Here is a 17090-nt window from a genome sequence, read left to right as displayed (position 1 = left end):
GTAGGTCCCCTCTCGGCTGGAGCCGCCGTGCCGCGATCGCCGACCCCCGGGAGAGGGCGGGCAGGTGGGAGCCCCAAGCGTGAGTGGCCGCGGTGTGAGAGGACCCCACTGTGAGGGGGCCGCCGCAGCCTGGGGGCGACAGGGGCTGATTTCTGTCCTGTGAGGTGCAGCGAGGTTTTGACAACGTTATTCTTAAAGTTCTACCTCTTCTTTTTGTGTTTTGTTTTGTTTTTCTAGACACCAGGATTACATAACTGCGTACGAAGCGAGCAGCTGCAAGATTACACGATGCAGATTAGAGATTACGTTGATTCAGCAGATTGTCCTGTGCGTGTCTGAGAAAGATTACACCGGCAGAGTTAAGAGTACCCATTTGCTGTGGTAAGCTGTGGTTTAAGTAAAACAAATTAACTCAGTGCAAAATTAAAGAAAAAAAAAAAAAAGGACGCAAAAAATCCCCAACGTTAAGGATGCGCTTAGAATGGAGAAAATTTAAAAAAAAAAAAGACAGAGAGGCTGCAATACAAGTTTTAACAGTTTTCTTCTATATGCTGAGCTGCTGTGGAATAGCTGGCACTGGCAGCAATCAGTTATTATTGTCTTGATGATGTTTAGCTTAAAAAATGAAGATCAATACTATGAAGACTAGTTACATTAGCTTCCTGATGACTAAATATCTAAATATCTAAACTCTTACGATATGTATTTTTTAGTATCTCAAAATTATTTATGTGATATTGGTCTATTTTATTAAATGTCTGTGTGTGAAACTGTCTTCTCATATGTCAGTTTGTAATACACATTGAATTCTGATTTTTGGATCTGAGATTACTGACATTTGAGAGCTGACATTCTGATGGACACTATATCTACCACTAAATTATGAATAAAAATTAATCATGGAGTGAGAACCTTTAAGTGTATTACATGTCAGTTGATTTCTTAGAGAGTTTAGGGATGAAACTTGGGAGCAAAAGTGCCACAGAAGAAATCAGTGAACTCACAGAATGACAGAATGTGTTGTGAGGTTTTTTTCCCCAAGCTTGGTTGTGGTTTTTTTAACACAAGACTCTTCTAAAATTTGTTAATCCACCCTGCATAAGCACACAGAAGCTCACGACTGGAATCTCTATCTCAAAATGACAAATATGTAGTATGACTGTAAGTAGATACATTTGACAGAAGCCTCAACTGAAATGTACCTTTGCCAGCTTCTGTCTGAATATCTCATCATGTAGAACTGGGGTTTCAGATTGGCATTTGCAGTTGGTTGCAAACTGCTTATGAAATTTTAGTGAATTTCCCTTAAATTTACTGTAGTCTCTCAAATTGTTATTTCAACATCATGATAACAGTTTTACCAGCTGTTTTAGTATATAATTAATCCTAGAAACACTTCAGTCGATAAAATAAAAATGTAAACTAAGATTTTTCTGTAGGCATTCCTAAGACAAGATGACTCAGTCATCTGTTGTCATTTCAGAAAACTGTAGTGGAAAGAATTTCAAAAAATTCACCTGTCAGTCACAAGCATGTTGAGACTTGTGAGCTATTTGGCATTTGCCTTCACTTCTGTGTTTTCATAGAGTTCCTTCAAGTTGTGGCTATCCCATCTTAAAAGAAACCGTCAGCGTGTAAATTTGAGTAACACAGCGTCCTTATACAAATCTGTTGTAATATCTCATCTTGAATTCTTCCTTATTGAGATCTCCATTTGTTTCAGGCAGTTTGATGTTTTTTTTTTTCTGACGGCTGATGATTTTCTGTGCTAAAATCTGTTATGAGCTTCATATGGTAAGGGCATTAGAAGTTCTCACCTAGATAGGAAAACAAACAGACTCCTTTTAATAAGACTTCAGGATAGTTCCTGGCTTTTGAGGAAGATAAGAGGTGTAGAGTACTAACTGCTTGATAGATATCAAGGACACATCTCAGAAGGAAATTTATTTTTAATTAGCCTACTACAGATAGCACAGTTTAAAAATTTTTTTCCCTTCATTGTTTTCACAACACAAATATTTGAGTTCAGTATTGGGGCAGAATGAGATTTCACCCTTTTTGGATTTTAAAACATAATGTAGTAAAATCCCATTCTTGAAGACAGCTGTAAGGTGCAACTTAGGCTAAATGGACAAACAGCACATATTTGAAATAGCTATGTGACTGAAATGATCTTTAATTTGGGGGAGAGTTTATATAGAGATTAATTTTAAGAATGTTTGGATAGCAAAGAACTGTAAAAAAATCCAAATAATAATTCAGTGCTTTCTTTTTATCTGCCTGTGCTCATTAAGACTTACAGTTATCATCTTTTAGGGATACTGCATCTCATGGATGCTTAGAATAGTTAGCCACAAAAGTTAAGTGGCAGTAAGGATTCTGTTTTAAGTATATGGGGAGTAAAGCACACAGTTTACACAAACACTTAAAGACAAATCATGGCCCACGACATAGTTTTGCTAAAGAGCTGAACCCATTGTAGTTTTGTGTCCTAGTGCTCAATTTGCCCAGAAATCCAATAGCAGTTCCCAAAAAAGAAAAAATCTATTATTTCCCCAAGTGTTTTAGTGCCCAAGAAGCAGGAGTATATGAATTTTCTTGTGTGGTTCACTTTTATCTGTGGTTTCTCTGCTGCAGAATAGTAACCCAGTATTTCCATCACATCTGCGGCACTCAGCATGATGCAGACATACACATAGAGTTCATGCTTTATTCAGCAAAGTACTTGAACATGCTTTAACTTAGTGGTTTGGGATATGGTTAACTCTAAACATATGATTTAAATCCTTTCCTAAATGGAAGCCCTTGTTAAGGGATTCAGACTATGACAATAAAGATGCCAAGGACTTTCAAGTAATTAAAGAGGCTGAAGTAGTATTAGTATCTATCAGTATACACAGGTGACCAAACTTCAATGTATATCTGTAATATCTACAATGTAATGTAATCTTTCAAACAATGTTTTGTTATTAATATCACTTTAGATGACAAAGATGTGGGGACAAGGGTAGAACTGATCTGATTTTTTTTTTCCCAACAAGCTGGCACAGAGCATAATAAGCTGTATTTTAAATTTCAGATTGAAGTACTCTAACTTGATGCACAAAATAATCTTTCACAAACTCCCAAGACACATGCAAGATAAACATTTGAGCAATCATAGAACTGGAGTCTTAGTTTCTGTGAGCATAAGCTACAGCTGTGTCTTAAAAGAAGGCATTGAATTTGGAAAGTGTTAGGCAGATGCACAAATGATCTCTTGTGTTTCTAGCACCAGTTCAGTGCACAGGTAGATGTAAGCAAGCTAGAATCGAGTTTAGCAACAATTTCTGCTATAGCATTCCATTTTCTTTACAATATAACAGCTTATTTTTTTATTGAGATAGAGAGGCTGATTTATTCTTTTTAGGACACTGGTACATACTTTAACTTCTGTTCAGAGTGCAACACACACCCAAGAGAAAGATTTACATATAAATACATGACTACCTAATGATTTACTTTTCAGTCTTAAAAAAAAAAAAAGCCTCAACTGTGAATGCTGTCAGCAACATCTCTTTTGAAAGTGATCTTTAGACCCAAATTGTGATACTTATTATCAGAACTTACAGAACAGAATTATGTGTACACACACACATCCTCTTGGATTGTTTAGGAAGTATTTTCACCCCCTTCCTTCACCACCCCATTTCCTTGAACATGCAGGCAATAACATGTGAAAATGAACAATTAGGAGTCCCATAGCCTTCTTCAAACTGCCTTGGTCTCTCCTGTCACCTTATAAACAGCTTGTAGTACATGTAACAATTAGTGCTAGTCCAAACAGCTGATGAGGTGCAGAGCGTATCCATTTAACAAACTGATACAGTAGAAAACTGTCACCTTCCTTTAAGGAATTTTCTGCTGGATGATTGGATTTAAGCATCTCCTGAAAAAGTTCAACCTATACCAGTAGCAGCACCAGAGTGACAGTGAGATGCGTACTGGCAATAAGAGGAAGGAAAGGAGATGTGAGATCTCTTTTTTCAGTAGCCAAATCAAGTTATTTTGTCTGTTCAAGGACCCCCACATCCTAACTGAATCTGGAAAAGGAACTAATCTGAAATTTAGGTTATATATCCTAGTTATATTTTCTGTTATGAGAGCTATTGAATGTTATACAATTTTGTTGCACATTTGAGAAAAGGGAAAGTAAATTTAAAAGGACTGCTTGCACCAATAAAATACAAATTTAAATTAGATTTTTGACTGCTGCATATTATATTTTTATGATGCAATTTATATACACTACATTATGTGACTGTTTTGAATTCAGAAATAAATTGTAGTACTGGTAACCCTAGAAAAATATGCAATTCTGTGAGCATAATGGGGTGTTACCCTATTCTGTATTTGGTCTCTGTGTGCATGTTTGTCTTTGTGTAACCTCACCCACATTACAATATATGTAAATTTGAAGCCTTTTTAACAGCACATATAGAATCCAGATCCTGGCTGCTAAAAACAACCATCTCCAGGATGATTTATTTCTTTTAAAAATAGGATTTTAGTTCTGAAGTGAATCATGTCGGTTTGTTTCTTTGTGCCGCATGCTATGTGAATTGTACTTGGTTGTGTACACAAAGTAAGCAAAGTTGCGTATCTCTGAGATAGCCCAAGAGGACAGCCTTTGGGTGGGGACCTTGCTGTTACAGCCCAGTGTCACAGGGAACTGCCATTTCAGATTTTCTTGTATGGACAGGACACACAAAGTGCTAGAGAAGCCATTCGAGGTCCCACAAAAAAACAGAACTATCTGCTTATACAGTAAGTACAAATGCATTATACTTTTTGAAATGGGCCTCTACAGAAAGTTGCCTTTCTACTACTAAAAGCTGAAAGACAGGCAATTATTTCTGGTAAAGATAACTTATTTTATTTCATCATTTAATGGGCCAAAAATCTTTCTTCCAATATAGGACAGTCTGCTTCAATATTTACTTTATGTATGTTTTAAAGTATAATCAAAAAGAACAAACATTAAAAAATAAGAACTATCATGTTAGGCTTGTTCAGTAACCTATTTGGTACAGTAAACCTTTACTATACCTTACAAGAAAACAGAATATAGCAGTGTTAGAGGTTTATAGAGTTGGCATGTCTACAGAGCAAGTTTCTTTTTAGCAATGTCAATTTCAGATTGGTTTCTGTCCAGGCAGAGAGTTTCTATTCCATATTTTAAAAATAAGTGTTCAAGCCTTCACCTTGCTGAATTCTGCTAAATTCACAGCCTATATTACTAATTTCACCTGACATCCAGACATGAGAAACACTCGAGTGAAACACACACATTCTCTGATAAATTACAAATTGGGAAGTTCTTGTTTGTGAAATGGAGGAGTTCCACCACCAAGATCTTACCTGACTGAATAATTATCAGCCTAAAGACTGGTTCAGTTGTGTGCACTGACTTTCAAGGTACAAATGTCAATTTAATTTGCTAGCCAGAAACAGTAATTTAGATTGCCTAAAAGCATCGGGTATTACAATTCTGAACAAGCATGGCAGTTTGAAAAAAGTGTTCATTGTTCAAACGTGCTTTAGTGTAAATTTGGTTTTACCGTGTAGTACTGCCCTTAGGAGCTCACTGAACTTGACAGCAGACTTGAATGTTTGCCATTAACTGTGAATTAATGGAACTTACATATATAACCGTATATTACTGTCAAAGTACAACAAGTGTCTTAGCAGCAACACTGAAAGATGCATTCCAATAGCTATTTCTTCAGGGAAAAAAATCACTGGGATTACAAATGACATGCTAAATATAGATGTTTGTCTTTAGGTGCCGTTTTAGAAGAATAGCCTCTGACCAAGAATAAAAATTGTTGTTGGAATAATATGCGAACAGGTAATTTCTTCCAAGTCTTTACTTGGATGTGTATACATATATAATTAGAATTCATTAAAACTGCATTGATTTTGACATCTACCATTGGGATTGTCACATCTGCTCCATAGGGCTGTCTTCACTTACTAGCCAGCACACACAAGTTCACCAGTCAGTGGTACAAATTCTCTTAAGGTGTTTGCTTTGATCAGTCCTAATATTTCACAGTTCGTGATTGGTTAGCACGCAGTCCAAAGTTGCATGTAAGTGAGGAAGCATGCATCAGCCCCTTTATCTTCTGTCAACATTTCCCACTCCTCCCCCTTCCCTTTTTTCTTTTAGCAGACTTCAGGATTAGACAGTCTGTAGTGTTTTAGCCTCTGGACTAGGCAAGACAGCTGAGTCAACATGGATTATCAAGGCTGGCTTGGTTCTTTGGGGGTTAAGGTGGTGTTAGGCCTTTATTTGTTTTTCTTTTTAATAGATAGGACAGTCAGGTTACAAAAGTTGAAATGCCAACAGACAAGATAGTTTAGGGACAGGTTTTCATGCATATCCTCGGAAAAAATAATTGAGAATCAGTCTATTTAGAGGCTGCTATTACCTCTACCAGTTTTAAGTATCCACAGTCTGGCATTAGAAAGAACAATCTTGTTTCATTCCTCTTCACTCCTCCTCCCACCAAAACCTAACTTTTAAAAAAAGTAACTTGTGTGTCCTACTTCTCTTTATTTAATATCTCACATAGAAGGATATATAGAAAAAAATATGTATTGTGTAGAACATATGTTGATAGAGTTTCTACAGTTGTATTAATTGAAAAGCTAAATCTTCTGTATTTTTTTAATTGCCCATCATCACTTGATTTCTTAAACTTTTCTATCTTGATTATGGTAGTCTGAATGTAATACACATCTGACCTTCAAAGCATAAAATTTGCATTTTTAGATTAATATAATGTATTGACTTACCTCACGAAAAATCATAACACAGTCACTGATGCTAATGTAATTGGGTTTTGGCTTGTATTGAACCCCTTCTGATTCTCCACTATACTCTTTTGCATCATTGACTACAAATGTAAAGGGATAAACTGTTGCTTTCCTACCTTCTTGTCTAGAAATACTGAGCTGTAGCTTTCAAATTTGATCCAAACTACTGCATTTCAGTAAAGTGGGTATGGAGTGCAATAACCTATATTCTTGTGGTGTAGCAAACCCCACTACTACTAGTAATTAATATTTTTTTTATTGTTAGAGCATCCTGAATTTTTTTTATTCTCTTTCATCATTCTGTCACTTTATGCTGTATTACTCAGTACTTTCAATTAGTAGTAGCAAAGTACTAATAAACAAAATAGAATTAATGAAAAGCACAACTGGATGGAAAATGGGGCATCTGGTCTACATGGACATAGAGGTTTCTTCAAACATCTCATTACTGGTAGAATTGAGGTTACCGTTTTTCCCTTAGCACTGGAAAGTAGTCTAGCTCTAGAAAGAAATAGCCTATAGAGAAATTTTCTGTAATTACCATTAAAAAGGTTTCAAAGGCTTCCTAGGCACTTTTTTGTTCTCTCTCCGTCCAACCCTCTCACTTTTCCCTAATAGGCCTAATATAGCATTCCTGAGTTATTTTGCCAGAACAGAAATGTCTAGTTGGACTGCAGAGCTGGTCCTTAATATACAGATCACACCATAACAGTAAGAGAATCATTCTCCCAAATATTCTGAGACGTGAATGACTTAAGGCATTTAGTTTTTTTCAGTACTGTACCACTATGCCACTGTGAGACAGACCTATTTCTGCATAAAGATGACGAAAAGAAATAGAACCATAAGGCAGGATTTTTAAGGACTTTAACAAGTTCTTATTAATTCTCATTAGAATTTCTTTGAAGGCTTTCCACAAGCTGTCTGAAGGGATTTTTCTATGGGGCCTACCTTCTATCATCTCACTTCTCCATCTGGTGGAATTTCAACAACTCCCTCAGATGCTTAACAGAGTTGAGAGCAGGTCAAAGTTGAGAGTTCTGCTTTTCTCTCTTGATTCTTATAATTGTATAGATAACCTGATACACTATTCATGTGTTCAGTATCCTCTCTTCATTTAAGGAAGGATGTAGCCTTCAATTTAATTACACTGTCATAGAAGTTCCACTGTTATGTTTGAATAGACTAAAATCAAATAACTTCTTGTTTAAAAACCTGCTGGATTTTTTTCTGCTACCATTTCATTCCTATTACAATTATACTGTTACCCATGCAAAATAATTTTAAAAGTCTTTTCATAGTGAACTTGCAGTAAATGAATTGCCAGTAGACAAGCACAGAAAGCTTCAGAGTCAACATAAATTTCCATTTCACTTCTAACAAGGTAGGGCAGAACACACATTTCTGTTACACCACATCCTGAGCCAATGCAACGAGGTCAAACATGAACAATCTTTCCAGCCTTACCTCCCCACTCCTCTAGCTCCCCAATTTATCTGCACACATGGAAAAAGGTCTGGTTACCATTTGGACACTAGCATTTTGATAACATGAACATGAAACTGAATTCCTGTTGAGCTCTGTGGTATAACTACCTTTGTTTTAAAATAATATAAGGACTTGACTCACGCCTACTTCAATATGCCATCATAGGAATGGAAGAACGTATGAAAAGATGGGAGAGTGGAATTGCTAGAGATGGTCTAGAGGATAGCAGGAGGCACAATGGTTTTGTTGCACAGGATTAGAAGTAGCTGAGCTTTTCTGTTACTCTTATAAAAGTCAAGTTTATTTTATATACAAAGCTGTAGAAGCTCCCTCTAGGGTAGAATGTCTTATGGTCACACTTCATTTTTTTTCTGCAGGAATAAAGGGGAACCTTAATTCTTTTTCCTGAAGGACAAATAAGAAAATTAAAATCTTGATTCCTCTTAAACAACACTATATTTTGTACAGAACATATCTTTTATACATAAATATTGAGACAGCAAAATTATTATTTTTGGAACTTCTGGGAGAAATAACAGCAAAACCAACACCTAAAGTGTGAGGTAACACATGATTCTCATGCTTGTGATGTCAGAAGACTGCTCTATTTTTCTTTTGATTGAGATATTGTGGTTTCATGAGATTGAAAAAATATTTAAAATATATATGAATATATAGAAAATTAGTTACTGACACATTAAATGTATCATAAATATATGCAGTTCAACTTCCAAATTTAGACTGCTTTCAAAAAAGAGTGAAACGGTACAGTTAGATATTCTATTTAAGCATAAAATGGACAACTGCTGCCACGAGTGCCAACATTAGTATCCTGTATTTGCGGTTTTATTACAATGCCCAGTTGTGTTTAAAACACTAACAATTCATATAAGCAGCCTATTGGGTTAGAAAAAGCCCTTTTTGAGATCTGTGGAAATTACATTGTAACAGGCGGTCTTCTACATAAGTGACACTTCATGGGCTGGCTCCTCCACTGGTTGTTAAAAATTGGGCTGGGAAAACCTGGTGGTATCCAACTGCACTGTGATTCTACTCTTAATGCAGCTTGAAGCAGGCTCAGAATGTCCTGGTCCACACCTGAGACTATTATCCGTTTATCTATACTTACTCTGGTTCTCTCACAGAAGCTAGTTAAGCTAGTTTGTGCCACTAGAACAGGACAAACCAGACTTCATATAGGTCATCATGTGAATCACTGGACTTGTAACAGTTTGTGGTCATGAAAGGCAAAAGAAGTAACAGAGAATTCAGAAGTTCCTCTCACGGCAAGAGAAATTTTGTATCTTTTCATATAATTAGGGTGCTTTATGTCTGATATGGTGATAAAACTGTGATCTTTTTGCATATTGTTACATGAAACAATTCTGCAAGGTGTGCTATATGTTGCTGGCCTGCAAGGCAAGACTGCTACCTTATTTGTTCATAGGCTGGTTTTGTTTCTGTGTGGTGGTTTGTTTTAGTGGGTGGTTTGGTTTTATGAAAGCCACCCCCACTCCCCAAAAGCATAATTAAGATATCCTTTTATTGATAAAAATACAGAAGTCTCTATTTTTCTCTGTGTTTGTTTTGGTTTTATTTTTAAGATCATGAAGAACTCTGTGGCACCAGTTATGGATCTTTTTGTCTAAATGGAGGGATTTGTTATATGATTCCTACTGTATCCAGTCCATTCTGCAGGTCAGTAAAACTAAAGTTTGTGTGTTTAAGTATTGGACAGTAGCTGTCTAAAGACTCTTTCTCCATTTGCTTCTATAAGAAATTACTGTTAACACATTGTATAAAAGAAAACACCTATTACTTAGCTGGCTTGCAGACATGTGACAATATGAGAAAAATAAACGTGTATACTTGTTTGACAGATGCAACAGTATTCGGTTACATATGCATTCAGGATGATATCTATATTTAGAGCCATAATTCCTCCTCTCATTACAATACAGAAAGGAACAAAATACCCTTTGCCTCATGGAGTATAGACTGTAGGAAAGGCATTCAGAAAGACAAAGTACATTCCCAAGTTTTTTTTCAAGATTAATCATATTGCATATCATATAACGTAAAATGTCCTGACCTAAACAAAATGAGGAGACACAAAAAGGAGTGTAATGTTTTAAGGAGAAAAAAGAACATAATTCAAGACTTACTGTGTTCTCTGAATCTCACTGAAATACTCAAAGGGCAGTTTTGCAGTGACAGCCAAAGACCACTTGAAAAAGAAACATCAAGGTAGCAAATATAGATACTTATTACACCATTCGTTTACAGGACCATTCTTTTTGAAGCCCATGTAGCACACTAGAAAAGAAACACTTCCTATTTTTGCGTGTGGATGTTTCCTGTGTAAATACAGCCCTATCCTTTTATTTTCTCAATTACTAAGACATAAGAGGATGATAAATTAAATTCTAGGTTTTAATGGTTCTGCATTTACTAATTCTAAGTTATCATTCATCAAAATAAATTACAGTTAATTTAATGGGCTTTCTTAACATAATAATACGCATTCAGACACCTATTACATAGGCTTAAGTATATTACCTTTTCTCTTCCATGGCATATTCTGCTCTCTCTTCAGTCTTGAGCTATAACTAATGATAACTGGGGAAACAGTTGAAGGAGGAAATAAAATCTTTTCTAAGATGCCTAACTGAAGTATTTTTTTCTTTTGTTTGGGTCAGTTCAGTTTAAACATTTAAACTCGAGCATGTAAACTCATCTAGTAGATGAGGAGAAAAGAGGTAATTTTGTGGTAAATGCTCATTGAAAAATATACACAGCATAAATCTGTCATTATGCAATATCATACAATGAATCAGATCCAGATGTGAGGATAAAGCTTGGAAGTGCTGTATGATGATGATTTTTTCTAACTGCTAAACCTCGCAAGCTTATGCCATGTGAAATGAATACTACACACACAAAAACTAAAACGTTAAAATACGTGTGTTTTTTTTTCTAGGAGTCCCATATTATTGCTTTTAGATTACTTAAATGAAAAAATAATGGTTCTACTAAATGGCATCAGTTACACAATTTCAAAACACCCTCTCAACTACTGCTAGACTGTGTAACGAGGAAGGTGTATTTGATGCAATAATTGTAAATACGAAGTAACAAATACTCAGAACAATTCATTCTTCAGGAGTACAAGCTAGTCAGCCTAGATAATTTCCACTTTAAAAGGGGTCCAAATTAAGTAATTTGTAATTCAGGTACAAGAGGATTTTACGATCTGCTGAAGCAAAGTAACATCTTAAGAACATTTCTATTATACTCACGCAATCTTTTGCGTTTAAATTATCAAGTATTTTTCTTCCATATCTAGTAGTTGATTATGAAGTTATACGGGTTTAAATAGAAGCATTCTATTTAAGCCTGTCCTTATTCTAAGCATGTTCCTTAATCAGTCAGAGAAGGCTAATTATAGATGAGAAAGGTTTTGTTTACACACAGATATCTTAGTAATCAGCAGTGATGTGAATAGAAACAACAGAAAAAAATGCATCACTATTCAGCAGAATTCAGAAAAATGTTTGGTGCTTTGGAACTTCAAGGCTGGCATCATCCCAGAGTTGTGCAAAGTTTCTTTGATGCAGGTTTCTGCCAAATCCCACCTAAAGCTTCCAAGTGTGCTCAGATGATCATCTCCAACCAACAGAAAAATTGTATCCATTTTAGAATCAAAGGCTGAATGATTGTTAGTACAGCACTGAATAAAAGGGGGAAATGGAGCAAGAACAGACTAATAAACTGTAAAAATACCTTAAAACACATTTGCCTTGACATGCTACGTTTTTACGCAAATGTGTTGTGCTAAACATAGTTAGTCCAGATTACCTGATGCAACATCACTGGAACTAATTTCACAATGTAATGAGGAAAACTGGATCATTCTTTAGCAATACGTATTTTGTAGCATGCTAACAAACTAAGAGCCACAGGTTACTTTTGGAATTTTAGTTATTTTTACCATTCAGAAATGGATATATATACAAGGTAGAGATTTAGTAGAAACAAGACATTAGCTGAGTCCCTCCCCTGTGCCACATTAGCAGATTTTAAATACAGCTGTTTTGTGTTAAAACACAAAGTTGCTCAGCTGCCATCTTCCCTCATTCCTTCCCTAACAATGAGTTAATATTCTCCGCAGCAAAAGGTACACCTGTCACCGTAACCAAGATGAGCTTCTAACCCAGGAATGCTCAAATGTACTAAATAAACATGCAGCAGAATGGACGAGGATAGAAAAGAAGCTACCTCAGGTGTATCACAAAACATGAGGCTGAAAGCTGTTTGCTTCAGCTCCCAATGTGCAGCTATCCCATAATCATTAATTAATGCAGTGCAGAATTAAGTTAAGATTTTGTTGTCTGAAGGGAAGCTCTGGTATTTCTGTTGGTTTACACATGACAGATTTCTGAGAGCCTTCTTCCTGTATTTCAGACAAAATACAGATGGTATAAGGCCACACAAACACAACTCCTCTGCTTCTGAGGGCAGTACACAGAGAAATTGACAGTGAATGCTCTTCTTTTGAGGAAGGGATCATATTCTGCAGAGGGCAGTGCGTTCAGGCTGAGTACTGTGAGGGATGGAGGCAGACCTTAGAGACCATCTCCTTGAACTTCTCGTGTATGGTTAAAGGATATCTCGTTTCCCCTTCCTTTGCTTCTACCCTAATCCAATCTCTCCTCCACCTTTCCTATACTAATCCAATAAATCATGTGCAAATTCCTTCTATCACTTCCTGTTTACCTCATCCTTGCCTGGCTTTTTGTCTGAGCTGGGTCATTCATTCTCTTTTTTAAATGTCCCCACAAGTGATATACTTGCTGTGCCTTCATAATATACACAGTGCAAGCTGCCAGTGAAGGGCTTCCCACTCATCTGGGCTTTTCTGCTTTCTCTGCCTCCAAAACTACGTTTTCGCATACCCCAGGGTCTTCTGAAAACACTGTGTCCAATTAGCATTTTTCAATTCTGCTTTTAGCTTTAGAAGTAGGAATAAAAATTAGAATACACACCAAAAGTGTAGCAAAAGAAAGTTAATAATTAAGACTTACTTTTAATGGGACATAAAATATAAAATACAACAGTATCGTATGTGTTTGAAAAGTATTAGCGATCAGAATTCATATCGTTGCCAGATATGGTAAAGCTTGCCATATAAACACATAGATAAGGGAGTTCTAGAGGAAAATAATCCATTCTTTCAACTTCTCTCCAGTAGCAGCAAGAGTTTTATTTTACTCTATGTATATTAATACAGCTTCAGAGAAAGTTTTGAAACTCCTCTGAACATAAAACTTTTTAAAAAGTTGCTTAGGGCTTCCAGTTAACCTTGCCATTGCTTGTTCACTTTGGCTTTAAATTCATTTTCATACCTACTAGATGCCCTTATAGTGTATGGGTTAGGACAGCTTTTAGGAGCCTGCTACACACTAAAGAGACTACAGTGATTTTGAAGCTATCAGCCATGTAATCTGAATTGCATTGTCCAGCAGATAATTTTTAAGCTGTCTTTTTCTGCTTAGAGCTTTGTATCTACTTACATGCAAGTAATTTTTATACCAAGAAGCATCCTGCTTTTTCCTGACTAATGGAACACTGAAGTCAAGACTCCTATAGTATAATACTAAGCAACAGGAGCCTGTGTGCATATTTGACTCAAATCCTACTTCCATTTTTAAAGTCTGTCAGATACTTGCTTATGATGCCCACCTTAGAGTCTGGAAGAGAAAGAAACCTTACCTTCTGACCTAAATCAGACAGGCAGTAGATCACTTGTACTGCCTCATGAACTGCATCTGCAAATGAGACAGCAGTAATGCCTTTTGTTATTGGAGGGCTGTTATGCTTATATTTAAGTTACTGATCAGATTGTCAAGGATAAATATAATTCCAGACCCGCTGGTCGTCTCCTGACATCTTATCCAATGCAGTCTGTTTCCTTCCACCTCGTATTGATGCTGATATGGGTAGTTTTCATTAATATCCTATGTTGAAAAATTCTGTGGGTTTATTTACATATGTTATGTTAGTGTTTTGTCTCCAGCACAGCTTCCATAGCAAATTTGTATACAACAGTTAAGGCTGGCTCATCTCATCTGACAAGAGGGGTGGGCATGTGTGCATGTGCGTGCAGGCATCTAGCAAAGCAGAAATCTGGATGCTATCTGAAAATGGGAGTTTCTAGTCTCACAGCTTTTTCTCAGACATTTGAAGGCTGTTGTCTTTCAGCTCTGATTGAATTGGAAATTCTAATTTCTTAGAGGAGGAAAGACCTTTTTTCCATTCTAAAAAAATCAACTTTGGAATGCTGCATAGTAGGCCCATTTAAAGCCAACAGACAGCATGTGCTAACAGCATGCAGATGATGTGCAACAGCAACACCTGGCCTAGTGACCACAATGCTTGATTAGTGTTATCCCCTCCTACTATAGCCTAGAAGCAGGCTTCTCTGTCTTTTGCACTCATTCATTCATGTGCAGAAGCACAGTTGCCTGCAATTTTAACAACTGCAAGCGTGTCATGCTTAACTCTTGCTCTGCTTTTAGGCATCCACTACAAGCAAGATAAACTATGAGTTGCTGCTGGCTTTTAAGGCTGTGTATAGTAAGACTGACTACTCTAGGAGACACTATATAGATACCATCAGTCTGGTATCTATAACAGCCCACATGCTTGTTAGAGACTACTTCTCTGTCTTGCTTGCAATCACTGTATATATAACTCCCCTGAAATTATTAGAGCTCTGCTAATGCAACAGGATAAGCAGATATTCTGAGTGAGGTCCACTGCTAATCACTGAAGTCTGCTTAGTTTCTTTCCCACCAATTTTAGGAAAGCACTTACAGTAGAAACCTTTCCCTCTCCTGGTTGTCTTAAAGCATCAATTACTTCTGTATTTAACATAGTCCTTCACCTATTTGTACGTCAGCATCGATGACTTCATAAAAGCTTGTGCAAGCCAATATTGGAACATTTGGATTTTCAGAAATGCCCTAACTGTAGCAGAGCGTGTTGGTAGGGTCACATTAGCTATAATTTTGTTTATTTAAAGGTAACCAAAAGATATCTCCTCTTCATTTTTCTATTTCCATGAAAACCTCCATAATTTTTAGGTTATATGAGAGTATTTTCTACATCACAACAGTTCTCTAACCCTAGCCTTTTAGCTAATCCTATATGCAACTTTTCTGCTAGGACTGTCTTTTCTTCCTCCTGCTTTATTTTTCTCTTTAGGCTACTGATTTACTCCCTTTACACTCATTCTCTAGAACTTTTCCATGAGTCTCAGTTTGAGGCCAAAACCTATTTAGTTTTTCTTCCTGTATCATTTTAGCCTTGCATTATTCTCTGGTTTTCATTGGTATTCAAGAATACTTCTATGAATTTTATATTCCATTTTCCATCCCTGTTATTCTATTCAGCTCTCCAATGCATTTCTCTCAATTGCTAGAGAACAATGTCCCACTCAAACTACACTTCTATTCTTAAAGTATTCTACAGTATTTCAGAAATAGGCCACTGAAATGCCACTATACTTGCAGTAAATATCTGGAACATTATCTCAAGCAATCAGAGCGGTCTGCCTACCCTTCCTTCTCCCAGCAGTCAAACATAGTAACTTTGAAGTCTCCCATTGTCCTCAGTAAATGATGTGGCTGTTTGATCAGTTGCACAGCTTTAATATATGCTGATAATTGAATCTTTTTTTCTCATGTCTAAATCTTCCATTTCATTTCCAAAGGCAAAGAATTAAAAGAAACAGTAGTAATTTTTGTGCAATAGTTTAGACCAGTAGTACTGAAATGGTGGTCCATAATCGACAGAAAGCAGTGCTGGGAGCCATATCAAGCACGCATGGCGGTACGCTCACCAGTAATCCATTTTGTCTTATTCAGATATGCTAGACATCTTTCCTTTTTGGCAGTTCCTCCCCACTCTGCCGCCTTATCCCTGATCTGGAATTATACCTTGCAGCTGCCAATGGCAGTCAAGAACTTCAAGTATGATACAGAGTTCAGGCCATGTTTCTCAGCTGGAGCCTGAAACTGCTTATGTCACAGATTATTATTACTTCAGTACCACGAGTAGCAAGAAGGAGCAAGATCTTTAGCAATACAAATAGAGAGAAGCAAATTTACATACATAAAAGATACATACAGAATGTCATCACTGAATGAATTGCTTTCCATTTTCTGTAATGCAATAAATTCCTTAAGAAAACTTAGCAGAATAAGTGCAAAATATAAGACAAAGATTAGTTTAGCTTCAACCTGTCTGCTTTTGACTCAACATGAATAAGCCATTCATTTTATTTATTGTTAATAAAATATCATACCATTTTACCACAGTAAAGTACCATATTCATTTTAATGCTTTCTTTAGAAGTTTTCAGAAGCTCAATACATAAAATATGCATAGTCAAAATACTTTTAGCTAGGTCTCCCCAAGAGAGGGTCATTCACCAAGCATGTAACACGTTCTGGCATGAATTATTACACTGCATAAACTACTATTGCAATTTAAGGTGTACCGTGTCTCAATGAATCCCCATTTCCTTGATCTGTTTAGCTGACAGTACTAGCACTTCAACAAAGCAAGCTAGAAAGTTTCATGAAAGGGGGAAAAGAGGGCATGACTATGGAGTGAGAACCAGTGGGATGACACAGTTAACACTAAAGGGGTGGATTTAATTAATTAAATCTGCCAGT

At 36.4% G+C, this 17090-nt stretch overlaps 1 protein-coding gene across 5 annotated transcripts in view; it reads left to right on the top strand.

Moving 5' to 3' along the window:
• Nucleotides 1–17090, top strand: part of NRG4 (neuregulin 4) — a 53675-nt gene that overhangs the window by 24644 nt on the left and 11941 nt on the right. For 2 of the 5 annotated variants that reach the window (XM_064456754.1, XM_064456756.1), the window contains exons 2-4: nt 238–381; nt 5825–5890; nt 9954–10047. In XM_064456754.1, the coding sequence (XP_064312824.1) occupies nt 5881–5890; nt 9954–10047 (104 nt within the window). In that variant the 5' untranslated portion in view covers nt 238–381; nt 5825–5880. Of the gene's footprint in view, nt 1–2; nt 80–237; nt 382–4288; nt 4807–5824; nt 5891–9953; nt 10048–17090 lie in introns of those variants that run through there. The other 3 variants (XM_064456755.1, XM_064456757.1, XM_009511687.2) reach the window with 3 other exon arrangements.

Source organism: Phalacrocorax carbo, chromosome 7 (assembly GCF_963921805.1).
Source record: "Phalacrocorax carbo chromosome 7, bPhaCar2.1, whole genome shotgun sequence".
NCBI lineage: Eukaryota > Metazoa > Chordata > Aves > Suliformes > Phalacrocoracidae > Phalacrocorax > Phalacrocorax carbo.
The sequence above is the reverse complement of the archived record's forward strand: the minus strand, read 5'-3'. Positions and strand labels throughout refer to the sequence as shown.